Genomic DNA, 21563 nt, shown 5'->3' with positions numbered 1-21563 from the left:
TTATGTTCTTTCTTCAAGGATGCTGGAAAGCTGTTTAGTGTATTTCACCTCCCATGTATTACATGTGCTGCAAGTTTTATTTTTAACTCGAGTTAAATTTTATACCTGCCCACTGGCTACCACCACCTACAGCTCTGCAACACGCATGGGAGCACTTCTCTCCCACTCTTCCTCAACAGGAATATAAAGTGATCAGTCTGAAAGGTGGTGGGATGAGTGCACAGCTTCAGCTTGGCATTCCTGCAGCTTACTGCTTCATGATTAAACCCCAATTGACTGTAGCAGAGTGCAAGAGAAATATGAAGGCTCATTTCTAAGGGGCAAAAATGAAGTGCCCCAGGGCTTTCCTGAAAACAGGCCAAGTTAAGTCCCTATCCAATGGGAGTACTACCAGTTGAAATAAACAAGAAAAAGGAGTCATAACCCTGACCGGCATAGGTTCAGACTCTCTCTCCTCACACTCAACTTGATGGTTTTACAGCCTAAGGATCCCTTAGATAGCTGGATATTAGCAATGATGGCTAAATGGAGTCTCCCTTGTCAGAGGAGTTATGGCAATGAATACCAGTTCTGGAGGCTGTGGGGGAAGGGACAGCATGGGATGGAAACTGCCTTCATGCTTCACTTTTGGTTTTTCTAACAGCACCATGCTGGCTACTCCTGCAGCATAACATCCAACGATTTCAAAGGAGTCTCCAGTATAATGATGAATAGGGGTCTTGTGAAAACATGAACAGTCTGGATTACTACCTAAGAACTCAGTCAACCAGGGTAACACCAGGATGTCAGGCACTGCAACAGGGGCAGTGGGTCAATTTTGGGTTAAAAAAGGTAAATGGTAAAGGACCCCCAGACAGTTAAGTCCAGTCAAAGGTGACTATGGGGTTGCGGCGCTCATCTCGTTTTCAGGCTGAGGGAGTTGCTGTTTGCTCACAAACAGCTTTCTGGGTCAAGTAGCCAGCATGACTAAACCGCTTCCGGAGCAACAGAACACTGTGATGGAAAGCAGAGCGCACAGAAACACCATTTACATTCCCACTGCAGCGGTACCTATTTATCTGGTGTGCTTTCGAACTGCCAGGTTGGTAGGAGCTGGGACAGAGCAACAGGAGCCCACCCCATCATGGAGATTCGAACTGCTGACCTTCTGATCAGCTAGCCCAAGAGGCTCAGTGGTTTAGACCACAGCGCCACCCACATCCCTCAATTTTGGGTTCAATTCACTAGCTGAATGGGAGCAAGTGTGACAAGGAAACACTTTTACAGGCAAAGTGGGACAGAAGACAAGGACAAACATTAACCTCCAACCTGAAAACTTCACATTGCCAGAAACTGCTCTATCTACAGGCAAGTGTTCCTGCACCTTAAAGCTGTTTCTAATTACACATCTATACTTCAAGCCAGTTACACAGAAGGGGAAGAGAGGTAATTCTGACCAGGAATGCACCACCATCAAAGTACCTTCAGTATCATTCTTTTCCTATAAAAGCTCTGCATTACTTACATTGGTTTCTTGTACATACTGGAAGGCATAAATGATTCCTAGTTTGCAGAGTGCAAGGAAGACTGGAACTTGAGCATCTGGACTGGCATCAGCTGCCATGTCATAGAAGCGTTTTGCGAGGTGAATATCCTACAAAATACATACAATTAAAATATATTTGTGAACGACAAAACCAATTAACTTGAACTTGTTGGTGCCGATTTCTAAATAACAGCAGGAAGCTGATATCCCCCCCCCCAATATAACGCATAATAATTATGCAAGGCACTTTCATTAATGGTGACCTTGTCTCCATTTAGCCAGATTGCAAAGTCCTCCCTTCCCCACCTGCCGCTCAGCGCATTATGTACAAATGCCTACAGTAGATGGCAAGAGATTCTTACAACTGACCATACTGGAAATTTTGCTGCAACAAATTTCACAATGACCATGTCTCCCAAGGTGGCTCACCTGCTTGATACCAAGTCCTTTCTCATGCATATAGCCCAGGTTGAACATAGCTTGGGCACTGTGCTGCTGCTCCGTTGCCAGGCGGTAGTGAATAAATGCTGTTTCGTAATCAACTTCAGTTCCAAAGCCATAGAAATGGTAATCGCCAAGTTTCAGTCGAGCAACAGTGTAACCTATCAGCAAAAGAACAACCACGATGAAGAGAAGAGTGAGCTATATGGCACATTTCTTTCAGTTTGCCAGGGATTGTAGGTTTGTGTCCCAGACCAATAACCAACTGTAGAAGGAATTTCATTCCACCACAAGATTTTCTGGCACTATGGACAGAATTGTGGTATTTAGTTGAATATGTGTGCCCCATTATGCAAATGCACCCTGAGAATACGGTAGCCTTCAGAAATTTCATTTCAGAAATTACAAAGTTTGGGACTTAGGCTGATTACAGCAGCTACTTCACAATGAGCCAAGTGCACTGACATGGCAAAAGCAGACCCAGTATCAGTTCAGCTCTGTAATATGCAAGATTTCTTAGATCTGACTGTATTTTGCAATCGTCAGAGAAATGTGGCTGCAGGAAAGAGAGGATTCAGGTGGCACAAAGCAAGACTTTAACCTATTCATGATCTGTTTCCAGTTACTGAACAGACACAGCAGCAATAGGGATCTCTCGGTCCCTTTAGCAGTCTGTTTAGGAATCTGCCACAAGGACTCCTCATGTGTGCTATGGCCGAGGAACCGAAGAATTTGAGTTATGACTCACCTTGGGAGGCTGCTCTATTCCAGTGCAGTAAGGCTCTGGGATAAGTCTCATTCTCTTCTATTATGCTGGCCTCTTCTGAGGAATTAGAATAAATGTTGGGAGAATTAAACACACAAGTCATATTTAATTTCCAAAGGATTAAGTACCCACATGATTCAGGCTGATGATCTAATGCGAGTAGGGGTGGGCACAGCCTCCTAGTTCTGCTGCACAAAGTTAACCAAATGATTTCTGTCATTCACATCACACAGTCACCACCCCTTGCCTGCATCTAGTGTGCCAGACCCTGATGGTCATGGTGGTTGGTGGCAAGAGCCTACCAAAATCAGGAGCTTACACTAGGCCCCTGCACACCAGCAAGCACAGATGGTGGGTTTGTGTTTTACACTTTCCTTCATGGGACTGATTTTCTGCCCCTGTGTTCCCTTTGCAAGATGCCATCCTGCATCTAAGAGCCTGGGGAAGAACATATTTAAAAATAAAACAAATGTTTCTGCTCATGAAATCTTCTCTTTGGAAGCAATCCTGTAAGAGCAAGGCTTGAAAACCCTCAAATATCCAAAGGTGGCAAGAACACCTACCCTCCCTTGTTGGAGAGGAGGCTTCCCAGTGTTTCCTTACTGACCTGGAAAATGCTTAAAAAACAGCAGGCCCTGGTTCTATTCTAAAAATAATATATTATATATTATAATCCTGTTTCTTCCCCTCCTCCCAAAACTGCAATTCTGGTCCAGTGGGAGAAGAATTCTCTCCATAACTGATATTTTGGCCTGTAGTTTACTTTAAATTTAGAGCCGCAAAAACACTGGGATAGAATGCCATGGTGACGGAACACACATGGTGCCTATACTAGTTTTCAGTAGGAAGCTTGCTTAAGAGTAGCATGATAATGGGTCAATTTAAACAGTTACGTACTTCAGCGATTACCTAAAAAGCCCAACAATCCCACTACATTGCCCAAGATTAACACAGATCGTCTTTTCAATAGCACCCATTCATTAAGTTTCAACAAGCAAGTGCATGTGAAATATGTGCATTGTGATTGCTTCACATGCAAAATATTGATTTCCTGGACATCTCTGAAGAAGCGCAAGCCCAATGAAACTAGTAAGGGGGAAGGCAGAGAGGGGCCAACAGTAGGTGGAACCAGAGTCAAAGGCAGGCAGAGTAAACTTATTCTAGGTTTGTCCCCATCCTCACTGAGATTAAGGAGAAGAAAGCTCCCTGGATAGGATGTAAGGAAGAAGGCAAGCAGGTGGGAAGTTGGCTGAGCTTAGTGGGATAGTGTCCCATTTGCACTAATGGACCAACCTCCACTGAGTGCAAGGTCTCAGTTTGGACAGGCATTTGGGGGGAATGAAGGGACACTTTAACTATAGCATTCTATGATTTTATCCATAATGGAACATATATAAATTCTTCTGTTTAAGTTATAATTCATGATTTGTCAAGAAGCTTGCTGTTCCAGGTTGGTTATTTCTAACCCCAGAAGCGTATCATTACATATGAAGCCACCTTCAGTGCTAAAAATCACGGCATAGCTAATCAGCACCAAGCCAGTAATGTATACAAGATGTAGTCCAATCCCTTACTTTGATCAAGAATGAAGGCAGCATTGCTTTGTGCAACCTCATAGCCTTGTTCCGCCAACAGCAGATATTGAACAACAGCAGAATTCGTATCGCCATCTTTATAGCTGTTGTAGGCAGTCATAAGCTTCTCAGACCAACGGCCTCGCTCACACACGTTCTTAAACAGCTGCAGAGAACACACACAAGATAGCTGTAACTTTTTAAGCTAACCACTTAGAATACATTGAGGAGACACAAACAGGTATTCCTGCAGAACCTTCATTTGTGAGATTCAGAAGGCATCAAGGCATAAAAGGATCAGGGTGCACAGCCATTCAGCAGGGAAATGAGTGACAAACACTACATAAAAATTCATTCAGGAATTCACCTGTTGCACAAATCATCTGCCAAGTTTACTTTAAAGCAGGGATGGGGAACATGCAGCCTTCCAGATGTTGGTGGATGACAAATTCCATCTTCCCTGACCATTGGCCATGTTGGTTGGGACTGACAGAAATTGGAGTCCAACAGCATCTGGAACGTAACAAATTCCCCATCCCAGCTTTAAAGACTTCAGATTTATATAACCATATTTTGTTGCTCTCAAGTTAGACTTAGAAGCATTCACCTTAATTTATATTATATTCTAGTGGAAAGTGTTTAACTTGGAAAGTGTTCATGTTTTTATAGTGGACTGAAATTTAAGGACAATATTGTACAACTCAGATGAAGAATAGATTTTATTCTCCAAAGACCAGCAATCTGCTAAGAATAGTTTTTAAAAAATCTTACAAAAGCATTTAATTGAGTACACTGGAATTAAAAGTCCTTCCACTTTATTTACTTTGAAGCTTTTCAAACCCTGTACATTTGTGACCCAAACATGGTCTTAAAACTACATAACTGAAATACGATGCATTTATTTCATAAAATTTAGACACCACTTAATTGTGAAAAAAAACCCTCAAAGTGGTTTACAAAGAGGAAAAAAACCCCTAAAATTATCGGTAAAACAGTTACATTAAAATAATTTAAATCAGCAATAAACTAAAAACAGGTTAAAACACACATCAACGTTCTATGGATATGGGTAGACTATATAAATAAAACTATTTTTAGCATGAACCGAAAGGAGTACAGATCTAACAAAGAGGGAGGAATTCAACATCCCTCTATGTGGATTGCTCCATCAGCACAAGCATTGCAACCTGCCAAATGCAACGTCTCCCTCTTTCCACCCTCCGGATGTTGTTCTGGGGGTTCTCAGAGACAATTTCAGAGGGCATGTGGGGGAGAGAAGCCCTGCTGTGCAAGTGGAAGTCCTCATGTGGGCTTCTGCTGATAGAACTCATTAGCTGAATCCCACCCAGAGCAGTCAGAACATTTAAAGCAAATTCAACCCCATGAGCAAAGACGGCTGCTTGATTGTACCTCCGACAACTTTGCTAAGGCCTTGCCTGTAAGTCTGCAAAGGAAGGAAGTTAATGCTTACCTCCACAGCAGTATGACAGGAGCGCATGACACCAGTGCCAGTGGCATGCATTTGTGCCAAGTTATAGAAGGCCAGAATGTGCCCTCCTTGAGAAGCCAAGTTAAAATACTTATAGGCTTGCTTATAGTCTCTTTGGACTCCAATTCCATCTGCAAAGAGAGAAGTGACAATACAGGATTAGGGGCAGCTAGAAGGATTGAAGTTGATGCCACTTGGCTTACCAGCATTCTCCCCATAAATCCAAAAGTACGAAAGCTAAATGACAGTAAAGTGGAAAAAGTAACATTTAAATATACAACACTAGTAAATATTAACTGTTTATCGGGAAAGCACATTCAGTTCTGAAAGAGCATTAAGTATTAGGCCTCCTGGGTATTAAAAGTAGTGAGTTTCTTACAAGGATTGTACTGATTACAGTATACTGCTGCAAATGTTTGTCTGGCCATCTGCCATGGATGCTTTAGTTCAAGATCCCTTCCTACTCTACTATTCTATGATTCTTTGTAGAATTTTTATCTCGCCTTTCACTTCATTAACCAAGGTGGATAACCCAACACACAGCCCAATCTAAAAAAACATTTCACGCCAGAGTTCTATCAAGTTCAACAAGGCCTACTTCTTGATAAGCAGGTCTGCAATCTTTAAAATAAGCAACATACACTGCTTCCAATCCTTATTCAAAGTGTGGTAGGAGTCCCAATCTGCAAAAAAAAACTTGAATAAACCCATAACAAGAACCTGAGCCCTAGAGAATTAGATCAAAGGCCCGTTTAGTTACAGTGGCCACAGATACCTACAGGAAGCACACAAGCAAAACATGAGTGCGATAAGACTATCCCTGCTCATGATCCCCAGCAACTGGTATTCCAAGGAATACTGTCTCTGGCACTGAAGACCATACACAGCTATCATTTTATGCATTTATGTATTGCATGAATTTATAAAAGTATTTCTATACTGCCACAACACAAAATGTCAACACTAAAACAAGGGTTGCCATATTTCCCAAAGTGAAAATCCAGACAATCAGCGGCTCAACAAAAAATGTTGAGCTTTTTTGGGGGGAGGTCATCTAAAAATTTGTTGAGCTTTTTTCTGCCCCGTCCCCGGCGATCTTCTTAAAGGTAAAGGGACCCCTGACCATTAGGTACAGTTGCGGACACTGGGGTTGCTGCGCTCATCTCACTTTACTGGCCGAGGGAGCCGGCGTACAGCTTCCGGGTCATGTGGCCAGCATGACTAAGCTGCTTCTGGCGAACCAGAGCAGCGCACGGAAATGCTGTTTACTTTCCCGTCGGAGCGGTACCCATTTATCTACTTGCACTTCGGCGTGATTTTGAACTGCTAGGTTGGCAGGAGCAGGGACCAATCAACGGGAGCTCACGCCGTCGCGGGGATTCGAACCGCCGACCTTCTGATTGGCAAGCCCTAGGTTCTGTGGTTTAACCCACAGCGCCACCTGCGTCCCATTCGTGATCTTCTTAAGTTTTCAATTTGTCCAAATGCTTATTAAAGCCATCTAAGGTGGTGGCCACTACATTGCCTGGTAACAAACTCCAGAGTTTTATGTGCTGTGTGCAACATTATTTTTCTTTGTCTCTGCGCGCGCGCGCACACACACGTCAGTAAAATAATATTTAGTTTCCTATTGTTCACAGAAAAGAGAAAGTACACAGGTCTGTTCTTTGAAATGGCTTCAACAAGAAGGATATCTGTTCAAATGACCAAATACAATACAGCAGGGGAAATAAATTTGATGCCACCAGGGGGGGGAACTTATGTACATTGTATGTCTACTGGTTTTGGCCTATGCCAAAATTGAAAATGAAAAATTACAAAGAAAGTACAGCGGTACCTCGGGTTATATACGCTTCAGGTTACAGACTCCACTAACCCAGAAATAGTACCTCGGGTTAAGAACTTTGCTTCAGGATGAGAACAGAAATCGCGCGGTGGCAGCGCAGCAGCCCCCATTAGCTAAAGTGGTGCTTCAGGTTAAGAACAGTTTCAGGTTAAGAACAGGCCTCCAGAATGAATTAAGCACCGTATGTTCCAGCATACAAGACGACTTTTTATCCCTGGAAAATCACCCCAAAATTCAGGGGTCATCTTACACACCGGGTATACGCGGAGCTACCTGTTTCGAAGGAGGAGAGGGAGCCGGTGAGCAGAGGCGTCCCTTCTGCCGTCGCTCCTCCTCCCTCCCCACAGAAGGGGACGCAGCCTCCTGTGACACGGAAAGTAGTTCCGAGCATGGCACTCACCCGCCTGCCCGTGGGAGCCGGATCTGGCCTCTGCCGTGGCTGCGCAGAGCTTCGCTTGGCTCACGGGTGCCATGAAGAGCCTGCCACGGCGAGGTGGTGCGCGGCTTCGGCCGGGGCTCCAAGCAGCTGGGCATCCCCACAGGCGAGGGCGGCGGAGGCCGAGGCGGCCGCTCGGGGCCTTTTCCCGGAGGGAGGGAGTTCTGCCCACCAAACGCCTTGCCTCAGGCTGCTGCTGCTGCGACGGCAGAGGCAATGGAGGGGTGCGCGCTCTGCCCTTGGCGGTGCTTGGCGAGTGGCCAAACTCTATAATTTAACAGCAAAAATTGGGGGGTCGTCTTATACGACCAGTTGCCTAATACGCCGGAATCTACGGTACGTAACCGGAGGTACCACTGTATTTTTACTCTTAAAAATCCAACCATTTTTTGAGTGCAACTGCCACCTCCTGGTCACCGACTAGTACTGCAGACCCCAAGCTGTAGATACTGAACATAGGCTTAAAGTCACTCACTGTAATACATGGAGCCCAGCTGAAGCTGCCCATCAACCCATCCCTGTTCTGCTGCCTTCTGGAAATACTTCAAGGCTAGCTCATAATTCTGCAAGAAGACAAAGACAACTGATAATCAGGATTGTTGCAGTTCTACGTCACTTTGAAAGTTTTACCAGACACTTTTATAGCTATTACTGGATTATATTATTATTATTATTATTATTATTATTATTATTATTATTATTATTATTATTATTATTATTATTACAGTTAATGTAACTTCTAAGCCTGCATCTCAAGGCAATTTTCGCACAATATAATTAAAACAGTTAAAAACAGTTAAAAACGCAACAACAAATACATTTAAAAGAAAACTAAGACCCTAACAAGTGTAAACTTGTGATAAAGACCCATTTGTCCAGCTTGGAAAGTCAGTCAGAACAAAAATGTCTTCAGCTGTTTCTGGAAAGTGTGGATAATGGGCAACTGATATATCACGGCAGACAGATATTGATACTAGAAGGGGAAAGCTATATTGAACTTGAGCCCTGGCAATCTCAAGTTACCCTACGTGGGCTTCCTGTCTACTCTCAGATCTAGCAGAAGCTCCCTTTCCTTGTGATTAAATGGGATTCCTTGTGATTTATGGGACAGCCCTCTCTCTCCTTCTTGGTTCCCAATACATCCTCGAATATGACCTTCCGTTATCCAGCACTGTCACATAGAACAGCCAACCCCACTCCCCCACCCGGCTCTCTTAAGCAACTCTGTATTTCCTCCCTTGCTGCACTTTATTGTTTCGATTCTCAGAACTTCCTCATATTCTCAAAACCTACATTTTCTATGAAGCCTTTGGCAAAATCCCATATTCCCAATGCCCAAGCGTAACTAATCATGACAACATATAACTAAAATACGTGTTCTTTCCCTGTTTACCTCTGCCTTTCCTCCTCTTCACCCCCAAGTCAAATTATGGGCTTCAAGCCCTGCCCTCTTGCACCCTAAAGCACCATGCAGAGCGATGGCTTTAATTTTTCAAGGCAAGTGAGTCACTTATTTTACACATAAACGGCTCTTTCCTAGAAGATTAGTACTGCCACATTAAAGTGCCAGGCAGACTTACCACTGGAACACCTCTTCCGTACAGATAAGCCATCCCTAGGCCACTCTGCCCTACTGGATTGCCCTAAAAAATGAAAGGGAATAAATTGGAATGCAATTACAAGTTTGAATCTAGATCTTCACCACGTATTTCTAACATTCTGAAGAATAAAAGAACATGTGTTTTTAGGCCTTCAAAAAAAGCATCACAATGCCAAGTTTAGGCCTATTGTATGTGCTCTGTAAAATTCTTGATTCCACTGAAAGCTAGGACACATTTGATGTCAGACACTTGATAGCTTCAGGCAGTGTTGAAGGTATAATTCTTGGGCTGAAGGCATGTGAAAAGGAATGAACTGTTATCTCAAAGTGCTGTTTTTGACCTTCAAAGTTCCAACTAGTTTGAGAACTTATTATCTGAAGGACTGCCTACACCTGTACAAACTTATGCAGGCATTAAGATCTACTTCAGAGGACTTGTTCATGTACCTGCAGTTAAGCTGGGGCACGAGAAACAACCTTTTCTGTGATGACAGACAGAATTGTGCAACTCCCTCCTTACAGAGCTGCTGATTTTTAAATGGGCCTTAAAAACTCTTCCTTTTTTCAGACACCGGTTCTGTTGGTGTTCCATTTGTTTTAAACTGCTCTCTGTCTTTGGTTATTGATTATATGACTGCCACTATCAATTTTGTATAGTATTTCTTTTTCTGTAAACTGCCTCTGACAACGTCCAAGAATGATTTTATAAATAATTCTTGGCTTGGCGGCCTATGTACCATCAGCACAAGGCGTCATGCGCCCAATTGACTGGGACCTCAAACACTGTACTTTTATGACAACTATGAAAATTAAAATGCTCATTTAGTAGAAACATACCATATCAGCAGCTTTCTTGAAGTACTGAAGAGCTGTCTCATTGCTTTGAGGTACAATATCACTTCCTTCTGAATACATCTGGAAGAACAAAATGTAACTGAAGATTTTTTGGAAAAAGAGACATGAGCTGAGAGACTCTTTCATGCATAATGAAACTTTAGTACACTTTACTGTAACTTCCGCTCTAACTAAAGCAGAAACATTGCTGCCCAACTAACTAAAGTCTTAAAAACACGTAAAGGAAAAACTTTTCGGGGTGGGGGGATGTAACATAAGAGCAGCCCTCCCTGCTGAATTAGACCAAAGGCCCATCTTAAGCACCCAGGTTCACCTTTAGATTATTATTTTTTTAAGCAGTTAGCCGGTTGATTTCAGTGACAACCCAGAATATCTTCCCAAACGTACTCTGTGTCTTACCTTTCCCAAAAATGCCATAGCATGGGAGTTACCAGCAGTAGCTGCTTGATTGAAGTATTCAAAAGCTCGCTAGAGAATGGAATAAGAGAAAACATCCATAACTATTGCTACGTAATTCCAGAACTCAGTTAAATGTGCTCTTTGTTGTGTTGTTTGACCTGGCAATCTTGAAAACTTGGCAATAATAACAACCAGCTTCACTGCTTACTCAGCCAAGTGAGCAAGTTTGTATTAGTTAATTAAATTCATAAACTGTTTACCATAACATAATGTCCTGAATCAATTTACAAGTATAAAACATGATGATACAGTAAAGAGTACATAAACCTAACTGGCGTAAAAGTACCCAATTATTGGTGCTGCCCAAGTGCTCAGGAAAATGAAAACAGTTTTTCCTGGTGCCATAACAATGGAAGAGTTGGTGCCAGGCAAGCCTCCCTTGGGAAAGCATTACAAAAGTAGGGAAAGTTACTACAAAAATGGCCTATTCTCTCATTGTCACTTTCCGGGCCGTCTTTGGGGGTGGTGCTCAGAGAAGAACCTCCAATGATGATCTCAGGGTCAGGGCAGGTTTATATGGGGAAAGGTGATTCAGAGCCTCAAAACCACAACTTTTAATTGAGGCTGGAAACAAACTGACAGTCAATGAAGTTGGGCCAGAAACCAGTGTTACATGTTCAAGCCTTCTTGTCCCAGTTAGCAACCAACCTGCAGCATTCTGCATTAGCTGTAGGTCCCAAATTATCTTTCAAGGCAGTGCCACATTTAACGCAATACAGCAGTTTAACCTGGATGTTTCCAGAACAGAAACAACCCAAGCCAGGCTTTGGTTCAGATACACAATGTAAACTAGATTCTCATTTCAGACAGATGTATGATCTTATATATGAAACAGCTTAAGAGAGCTGTTAAGCTTAAGAGAGCCAGTGTGGTGTAGTGGTTAAGAGCGGTAGTCTTGTAATCTGGGGAACCGGGTTCGATTCCCCGCTCCTCCACATGCAGCTGCTGGGTGACCTTGGGCCAGTCACACTTCTTTGAAGTCTCTAAGCCCCACTCACCTCACAGATTGTTTGTTGTGGGGGAGGAAGAGAAAGGAGAATGTTAGCCGCTTTGAGACTCCTGAAGGGGAGTGAAAGGCGGGATATCAAATCCAAACTCTTCTTCTTCTTCCAAACTCTTAAGAATACAAGAGCTGAGATACACCTTGTGCATTAACATGCTCCTTGCATGTTCACTTTCCTAACTTCAAGATTTCTATTAAATACTGAAATTCTTAAGTGCTTATTATCAAACAGTCATAACACAGCAACAAAACAGATAGCTGCTGCATTATACATATAGCATTCCAGTTTCAGCCCAGTTACTTTTTATATGCACCCAGTTACTTTTTATATGAACTGCCCTGAGACCTCCAGGTATAGGGCGGAATATTAATTTAATTAATTAATTAATTAATACTAATACTATTACAATGCAATTAATGTGCAACTAAAATTGATTGACTGTTAATTGATTACTAATGGTGCAGCAATAAAACTGCCAGCGCATTTGCAAAGCTAAGCAGGGACTAGGATAGTTTCAAATAGGATGGGGGACAGCACTGTAGGACATTGGACTAGATGACCCTTCCAACTAAGACTCTATGAACCATTCACTGTGTTACCAAAAGAGCAAATGAACCATACCTGATGATTTTGTTCTACGCCTCTTCCGCCATGCAGATGCAACTGCCCAAGTCCAACCTAGAACATTAATTGAAAACTTGTCATGTATATAATGAGCAAAACATATTGCAATAAGGGAAAGAAAATACTTTGAGGAGGTGATTGCCCTGCTTCATTAATCACAATAACCTGAAGCCAGCAAGCAGTGATAAATTACTGATACTGTACATTAAAATAGGGGTGGGCAACCCTTCTGTTGAGGGACATGTTTGCTCAGGGCTCATCTGTCAGGGACCAAGTCTCAGCAGTGGATGGGGCCCTGGGTCAAAAGGAGGCAGACCATCTCATTTTCTCCCTTTCTCCCTCCCCAGCAAGCTCATCAGAACTCTGAACTGATCACTTGCAGAGGGCCTTTGAAATTAGGCTGAGGGCCATGTGTCGTCCTAGGGCTGCAGACTGAATGTTTTAGAGCAGAGGTGGGCAAACACACACATAAGATGAAGCAGTTTTGCCTAGACATGACATTTATGTTTGAACACACCTATCTTCTTCTTTCTAAAAAATAAAATAAAATTCCTTTGAGTTCTACCCATACAATCCAAATTTCCTTTTCAATTCAAGCCACTGTTTCCTAGCCTGTTTAAAACTTACCTAAATGCAATGATCAGATTCGAGAGCCTAACTAAAGAAAACCTTCCAGTACAACACAGCCTCAGATCACACACAGGCAACTGGCTTGCACTGCTTTACCAGTATGCTATGACTTGAAAACTTATGTGTTTTAGAGTTGTTAAGGTTGTTAAGCTGGATGTCTGTAGGTTATGAGTGTAGTTTTATGTCTGGTTGTTTTCCAGATACAAAGTTGTTCAGTTAATGCTGTGTCATGATGTATCTGCCAAAAATTCGGTCAATCGTGAATTTCACAGTGAACTTTGGACAACAAGAACCTCTTGGATGGGCTGTTCCTGCTTAAGAAACATAAGAAAAGGCCACTGAATGTGCTGAAGACAAATAAATGTGTCCAACTCTGAAGTGTGCTGCACAGAGCACAGGTGTGCTGCTAAATGGACGCATTCATGACTTTACAGGAGGACAACACACACATTTTAATTAAATTTGACTGTCACTCACATTTTGAAAAAGTGAAGGAGACCACAATTGTCTCTGTTCCTCTACCTTTAGAGGTCATGCATTCCTCCCTAAAGCTCTCATGTGCTCACAATGCCACAGCCAAACTGGGGAACCTATGATCCTCCCAGTGTTGCTGGACTACAGCTCCCATCATTCATGACCACTGCCCACAATGGCTGGGGCTTATTGGCATTGGAGTCCATCAATATGCAGAAGAGGATCACAGACTCCTATCCCCAGTTTAGTTGCTATGATACAATCTTTCTCACCTGCCCCAACATGTCAACCTTTTATTGTTATTGCTTTTAAAAACAAATATCATGTACCAAATCCTGTAAGCTGTCCAAAAAAAATGTGAAATAAAACTTTAACATTGTTGCTGAAAATGAGTATTTAAAGATATTAAAAAACAACGATTAAAATCAACAGCAGCTGAAAAGAAATAAAACACACGTATTTTTAGTATGTCTGGACAGGCATTTTAAGCAGGTACCACAAAGAATATAGTGAAGGCATCTGCCTGATGTCAGTAGGCAGGGAGTTGCAAAGTGCTGCCAAACTAATAAAAGAACAATTTCTTATAATGCAGTACAAATATTGTATGGAACCTGTAATGGTGCCAGTTCTGCAGATCAAAGAGGTTGAGTGGACACATATGGAGCAAGACAATCCCCCCAAGAAAACTGGTCCCAAGCCATTAAGACCTCTATATAGCAATACTACATCCATGAACTTGGCCCAGTATCAAACAGGCAATCAGTGCAGTCCTTTGAGCAGAGGTGTTATATGAGAGGGTCTCATTCATGTCAGCAACTGTGCTAACTGCAGCTTCCAGATTAAGAACAAGGGAAGCTCCACATAGAGCGCTTTGCAGTAATCTTATCATGAAGTCAGTGACGTTGATGTATGACCTATAGCTTTCTAGCTCTTTGCGTATATGTTGTTGTTATACCATTCTCCAAGAACAACCATTTCCCATTCTATCTAGCCATACCTGTGCTTGAACGTCTCCTTTTTCAGCTAGGAATTGGTAATATTGTATTAAATCTTCCTCTAGCATCCCACTTGCCATTCCTGGATTTTCTACTTCATCTGGAAGACGAATTCTCTGCACCACTGTGCCTCCTGTTAGAGAGATGTCACTAGCCACTAGAGAGAGAAGAAGAACCCTGGTTAGCAATTACCCAAATACAATTGCTCAAAAGAAACAGAGAGGAACTATTCCAGTCAGATTCAGGACTGTTCTGCACTGCACATAGTAGCATACTTGCCACCAAGTGCAGAATCAAATGGCTGGCTGCAGCTTCCTCTCTGTGTGCCCTAATAAGTGTACCTCAGCGGCACACATTTGCACATTTTTATGCACAAACTTAACACCCCTTGCACATACACCTAAAAACCCCAAATGTGTGAACTTCCCCTCAAAAATATACAAAAGCCCTATAAAAGAGGACGAGGAGTTACCAAGCATGGGTTGCAAGAGATTAAACAGAAAACTGTAACAGAACCATACCTTGTGTGTTAGAAACAGCCAATAAATCTGAAATGAAACCTAAATCAATATAATATTGTTGACAGTAGAGACTGAATCTCTTAAAACTAGGCTGAGCTACAAAAAGTATTCTATGCTTTCGCCACAGTGCAGATTCTCTGTTCAACCTAAAAATCAGAGCCAGCACACCCGTGAGGCAGGGTGAAGCAGCCACCTCAGGCAGTGGAAACGCAAGAGGCAGCATCCCACCTGGTCCATCACTTCTGCTGGCAGGGGTGGGGCAGGCAAAATAGAGAGGAGGAGCACATTTCCATTTCACCTCAGGTGGAGAAGCAGGATGGGCCGGCCCTGCTAAAAATGCATAATGGCTGCTATACCAACTTCACTTTATGTTAAGAGGCTAATCTTATTTCTGTTCAAGGCACACTGAAGAACAGAAAAAGATATCCATACTTTCACATACTGACATCTACCTTGACAAGCACACAGTTCAGTGTGGACATTTTAGTTAATGGGAAATATATAAATAGATGTTTAAACAAACATACACATACCATGATTGGCTACTAGACGGTAATGTGTGAGAGCAGATTCACAACTTTGAAGGACTCCTATCCCAGCCCAGTACCGGTAGCCCTAGAAAGAAACCACTCTTGTTATTCCAACTTACTATTAAGACGACAAAAAAAAAAATCCATCACAATTTGGGAATAGTACACAAATTTAAAAAATGGATCTTGCTGTTTTATAACTGAATTTATTTCAAGCAGATGGTGACAGAGAGAAAAGGTTAAAGACAATCATCATATTCAATGTCCTAGGTTCAGATTTTGTTTTCATGAAAAATTATGAACACAGTTATAATTCTGGCATTTTTGAACATGGAAGGCTTTCTTAAAAACATCCACACAGTGGTTCCCTGCATAATAGCTTGCAGTTTTGGCTTATGAGAACCCACCGAAAACCAAATTTTATTGTGTCTTTCTCGTCCTGCATATGTGACCAAAATCTACCACATGCAGGAATGTCTCATTAAAAAAAATAATAATGAGGAAAGTTAACATGTTTGTGTAGACAACTGGGAACAAAAGGCTGCCTGTGCTGCGAGCAGTCTCATGCAGGGGTAGGGGAACTGGTGGTTTGGACCAGACCACCAACGTATCCGTAGCAGAAATTCAAGCAAGGCCACAGAAGTGCCGCCTTCTAGAATCACCACAAGAAGGGGGAGGTGGCACAGCATTGTGAGCATTGGAGGAGACACACAGCCATGTACTCCACAGGCTTGGAGTGCCTTGAAGCAGCAGTTCTCCAAGTCCCTTCTTTGTCACTGCACAGCTGTTTCCATAATAGCTAAACCAGGGTGTGAACTTTCATCATCCTCTCACAGTGATCCTTCCCTCACCTCTGCCCCCTGGTGGTCCAGCTGATCAGGAAAAACAGCTGAGCAGTACCAAAGAGGGCTTGAATGAGAGTGTGCTTTTGTGTGGCGCCCCTGCCACTTTTGTTTTAGCCTCTGCTGGCATGCACTTCCCTGGGATGACTCCTCAACTGTGGTCTATGGAGAGATGTTGAGGATTCACAGCTGCACATTCTTAGTGTTAAGTTAGGAGCAACTGCACTATTTATACAGCAGGATTTGAAGCAATTATTTTATACCAAGGGACTGATTTAAAGACCTTTAGAAACAAGAGATCACTGGGTTGGAAGGGACCCTGAGGATCATCTAGTCTAACCCCCTGCAATGCGGGAATATGCAGCTCTCCCGTATGGGGATTGAACCTGCCACCTTGGTGTTATCAGCACCATGCTGCAACCAACTGAGTTATCCAGCTGGTCTCAAGTACTAAACATGGAAATGTTGCACTTAAAAACAGACTAAGCCATAAAAATAAAACGAATGCTTCAGAACAGAACACCTTGTACTTTTAGATATTGTAATATGCTTTCCTTTTGGTAATATGATACATTGCAGGTTTTATTCAATTACTTGTGTGTTAGATGACAAATGGACTTACCAGAATCATATGCGCTATCAAATTTCCTCCAAGGGCACCAAAAGTGTAATAAACTAGTGCCTACAGAAAAAAAGCAGAGGCTGGTTAATAACATTATTTTTACTGGCATATTCATAAGAAAAAAACCTGGGGAAACATCTGTAGAATTGCCATACCTTTGCTTGGCTGGAATCAACACCAAGGCCAGAGGCATAGAGAAATCCAAGAGCCTGAAATGGAAGAACACAGTTCACAAGTGGCGATTTCAGGACTGGTTTAACTACCATTACAACCTGCTTTACAAGGTTACTGTGCTTATATATTTATTGTTAATACAAAGTATGCAGATAGCAGGGTTATATCTATGCAATATACCTGACCTTTCAGGCGCAGTGCAAGGGTTGCTTATCTGGCTTGAGTAAGTCACAAGGTTTTTTTAATTTTATTTAATCTTTAAGGTGTTACAAGAAACTTGCACAACTACTCTTTTGGAAAATATGGATTTTTGCAACCGTACGTAGCTTTTTAAGTAAAAGGATTTGAAATACTGTCCACATAACATGTTTATGTAAGTGTCAACAAACTAGGCATTTCACAACAGTAACCAGGCAGAACATTTGCAGCACAGGAAAAGAACACCTGAATCTAAAATTTTAAAGCAACATAGTTGCTAAAAGTTTATTATGGAGATTACTACCCGTAGAGTTCATTTGTCTGTGAGCCAATCTAAAAATAGGCTTGCAGCGAGAATAGGAGGAAAACCTCACAACAATACAACCTTTATGTTCCTCGATGGGCTAACCCCCCGGCCCCGCCAACCCCAACAGAAAAGCTAGCTACACACAGGATTTTATTTTGGCTCCAACTCAGTGAAGATTACGTGGATACCAAAAGGCGTGATATGCTTGTTGAGAGATTAAAATGGAATGGAAAGTCAGGTTTTACTAATCTCAGTAATAAATTTGCCGTTAAGGAAAAAGTATAATTTAGACAAGTAATTCTGCATCACTTTAACGACCTCATTTTTCCTTTCTGAAGAGGAAAAAAACCTAGCTGAAGTCTATGAAGCTCTTTAAAAATGGTATGAACATGACGCAGATGTAGTTCTTACTGAAACCACCTGTCCTGCTTGGCTGACCCTGAGAACTACTGCCATACCTCTCAGAGCAACTGAGCACGATCTATGTGGATAGCTGAACATGTGCTTTGATATGAGCAAACTATTTTAGGTAACACCGAACGAGCAGGCAAACCTTACATCAGCCATAGGTGCCCTGGAGGTATATGAGGCCTTATAACACAGAAACAGTGACAGCAAAACAGGTTGATCATTCCTTTTGGCAGGTTGCATGCAAGGAGGGCTGCCAACGAGCAGAGGAAATGCACACTCCTTAGAACAAACCACACAACGCAAGTCATATATAATTTTACAAACGTTCATACACTGCTTAACAAAGGAGGACACTTTAAGGTATACATACTGTTTGCCCCTTAGGAGATCCTTCTTCAGTCAGTTTCTCAAAGAGTTCTTTAGCTGACCGAACGTTTTGCTTCAAGTAGTCCCCAAACAACATGGCGTAAGACACTTTTTCCATTGCTTTTGTATGATTCATGTCAGCTGCTCTCATAAGATACTGATAGGCTCTTAAAGAAAAAGAATAGGTGTGAACACAAGTAAGTAAGTAAGTAAGTAAGTAAGTAAGTAAGTAAGTAAGTATCATCTGCAAAGTGATGACACCCAAATCCAAATCCACAAAACCCAGCACCAGCGATTTCATGTCAATAGTAAACAGCATGGGGACAAGACAAAATTTTGTAGAATTCTGTAAGGGCACAAAGTTGAGCAGGAACCATCTGCTATGCAAGGTAGGGGTAGGCATAAAATGGTGCTCCTCTCCCAACACAGTGAGATACCCCTAGAGCCGAACTTTCCGAATTTTTCATGTTGGTGACACACTTTTTAGATATGCATCATTTCGCAACACAGTAATTCAGTTTTATTGGAAAACTGGAGGTTAAACTAACCCCTTTCCAGCCCCGGGAGGAGTGTGGGAAGCGTTCACATGACACAGCTACACACTGAAGCCGACACACTAACGTGTTGTGACACACAGTTTGGAAAGCCCTGCCCTAGAGAATACCATAGTGGAAGGTACTGAGAGCCATGGAACCAACAGAAAAACACACCCTTGCTCAGTTCATAGCATGGACCACCCACCGCTGTAACAAAAGATGTTTCAGTAACAAAACCAGGCCAAAACCTACAAAGGAAAGGATCCAAGGAACCAGTATCATACAACAAATGTTCTTTGCTTGTTTCCTAGATAGCCAGAACCCAAGTAGTTTTGGGGTATGGAGGCAGTTCCTTCGTTCTAGCATGGAAGACCTACACATGGAAGCTCCCACTTGAGACTGTAAACAACTATATCTAAGGCATATCTGGTGAGAATGTAGAAAGAAGCCTTCTCAGCAGCTGTGCCCAGGTTACAGATCCTTCTTGGGCTTTTCTGCCACCTATCCAAGATCACAGTTACTCATATACTTGGATGAGACAAGTTAAACTCATCACAACAGTTATTTAAAATTTCACTTGCTCCCCGTAAGTGCAACAGTTCTATGAAGTTGGATTTGAAACCACTGCATTCCTCTTTATGTATTATTTGCAATTGAAAACAAAATTTTAGCAGTATAAAATAAAGTTGGCCAGTCACATTTATAAATTTAAAAACTGGCCTAATTCTCTTTCTCTCACACACACATGTAACTCACTCTTTCTTCTGGGCCTTTTTACTGCTTTCATTAAGAATTTTCATTCCAGTCTGGTAAACATCCTCTGCCTCTTGCATTTGTCTTCTCCTATTAGATTCTTCTTCAGCTTTTTTAAAAGAAAAGTATAAAAAAGAATAATTAATACTTTAGCCACCAAGACACTGCTCACACTGTTCTCAGGGCAGCTAACTGGGCTGTTATAGAACGCCACAACCTACATATTTCACACTGGGTTCCTGTGCTTTTAACAAACCACTGTGCTTCATATTTCTTTGCCTTGCAGAAGCCAAAAGGGGAAAGGCTCAGAAGGAAACAAAGTTAACCATGAATTGAAAATAGTCAAAAGTATACCTAGCACAGAGTTTGGTGGTCATGTTAAAAAGAGTGACAAGCATCTTTTTGAACTCTGGAAAGTAAAATCATATTTACTACTTCATGGTGACCAGAGCAACTTTTATTCTCCCAGCAAGGTTAATTTACAGTTCCTTAACACCAAACTGCATGCTGCTGTCAGTTCCAAGTTTTGTCCCCACAGTTTTTTCTTAAGTAAAAAGCACCCTTTTCCAGCTACTTTTCCACCACTGTGGGGGAAACAGTGGGAAAGCAGCTAGATCAAGGGAAATTCACAAAGCAAAAAGGCAACAGTGACCTCATCTTGTTTTGTTTTCAACACTGGGTACTTGGAGGTTCCCCAAATAATCTGGCTAATCTCCTGTTAGAGCCATCTAAGCCACTGGCCACCACCAGACCTTGGAGGAGCCAAATCCACTTATTATTTTGTCTGTCCCAAATAACTTCAGCAGATGACCCCCAAGTCCTATTGTTATAAGAACAGGTATTCAATTTCTGTCTCAGCACCATTCATTGACTTAATCTCACGCAGCTCAATAATGGAATCTCTTAGCATAGCTGCCATACTTACTTTCACAGAAGCCCCACTTTTGATCAGCCTTGTAGTCGTAGGTTGTTGCACACCAGAGTCTACCGTCTTCCCTTCCATCTGCAGTACATTCTGAGTATTCCTTCTCCAGAAAAAGAAAGGGGAAGTAGCATGGCTCACCATCTGCAGTTCCTCCAATGGCTGTCAAAACTAAAAACAGCAACAGCAACAACAACCCAACATATCTTGCATTATTAACATATCTTGAAGGAAGGAGCTCAACTGCTGCTAAGAGTTTGTTTTTACCTAGCGTTTTAGTTAAAATAGAACATGTGGCATCTTTTGGTATTTTCCTTTCAAAATGTAGAAATTGTCTATAAGATTGCAACCTAAATCAAAGTATCAATTTTCAGTATGGCAATCTTATCCCAACTTCCCTGGGAATAAGCCCCACTGAATTCAATAGGAGTACACATAGTTAGGATTAGTTAGAAGCTCTGGAAATTACAATAATTCAGGAAATCACACACACGAGACTGGTAGTTCACTAATTAGTAATTATCGCCTGGCAGCAAAAGGACCACATGTGTGCAAAGTTGTTTACACCATGTCTCATTGCTGTTGCATAGCAATTCAGACACATTAGGCAGCTCTGAACACTCTCACATACAGTGTACATATTTCCTGTTATTAATTATCAAG

The 21563-nt window shown here is 42.0% G+C and overlaps 1 protein-coding gene across 1 annotated transcript in view; it reads right to left on the bottom strand.

Moving 5' to 3' along the window:
* SEL1L (SEL1L adaptor subunit of SYVN1 ubiquitin ligase) overlaps positions 1-21563 on the bottom strand; it is a 37760-nt gene that overhangs the window by 5286 nt on the left and 10911 nt on the right. The window contains exons 4-20 of the mRNA XM_081172996.1: positions 20904-21071; positions 19982-20087; positions 18694-18856; positions 17389-17442; positions 17234-17293; positions 15773-15854; positions 14721-14875; positions 12617-12673; positions 10932-11000; positions 10515-10592; positions 9658-9720; positions 8553-8640; positions 5778-5926; positions 4307-4472; positions 2715-2789; positions 1955-2127; positions 1505-1633 (exon numbers count right to left, since the gene is read on the bottom strand). Of these exons, the coding sequence (XP_081029122.1) occupies positions 1505-1633; positions 1955-2127; positions 2715-2789; positions 4307-4472; positions 5778-5926; positions 8553-8640; positions 9658-9720; positions 10515-10592; positions 10932-11000; positions 12617-12673; positions 14721-14875; positions 15773-15854; positions 17234-17293; positions 17389-17442; positions 18694-18856; positions 19982-20087; positions 20904-21071 (1835 nt within the window). The remainder of the gene's footprint in view (positions 1-1504; positions 1634-1954; positions 2128-2714; positions 2790-4306; positions 4473-5777; positions 5927-8552; positions 8641-9657; positions 9721-10514; positions 10593-10931; positions 11001-12616; positions 12674-14720; positions 14876-15772; positions 15855-17233; positions 17294-17388; positions 17443-18693; positions 18857-19981; positions 20088-20903; positions 21072-21563) is intronic.

The sequence above is a fragment of the Podarcis bocagei genome (assembly GCF_964188305.1).
Source record: "Podarcis bocagei genome assembly, chromosome: 1".
Classification (NCBI taxonomy): domain Eukaryota; kingdom Metazoa; phylum Chordata; class Lepidosauria; order Squamata; family Lacertidae; genus Podarcis; species Podarcis bocagei.
Note: the sequence above shows the minus strand (reverse complement) of the source record. Positions and strands in the feature narration are given on the sequence as shown.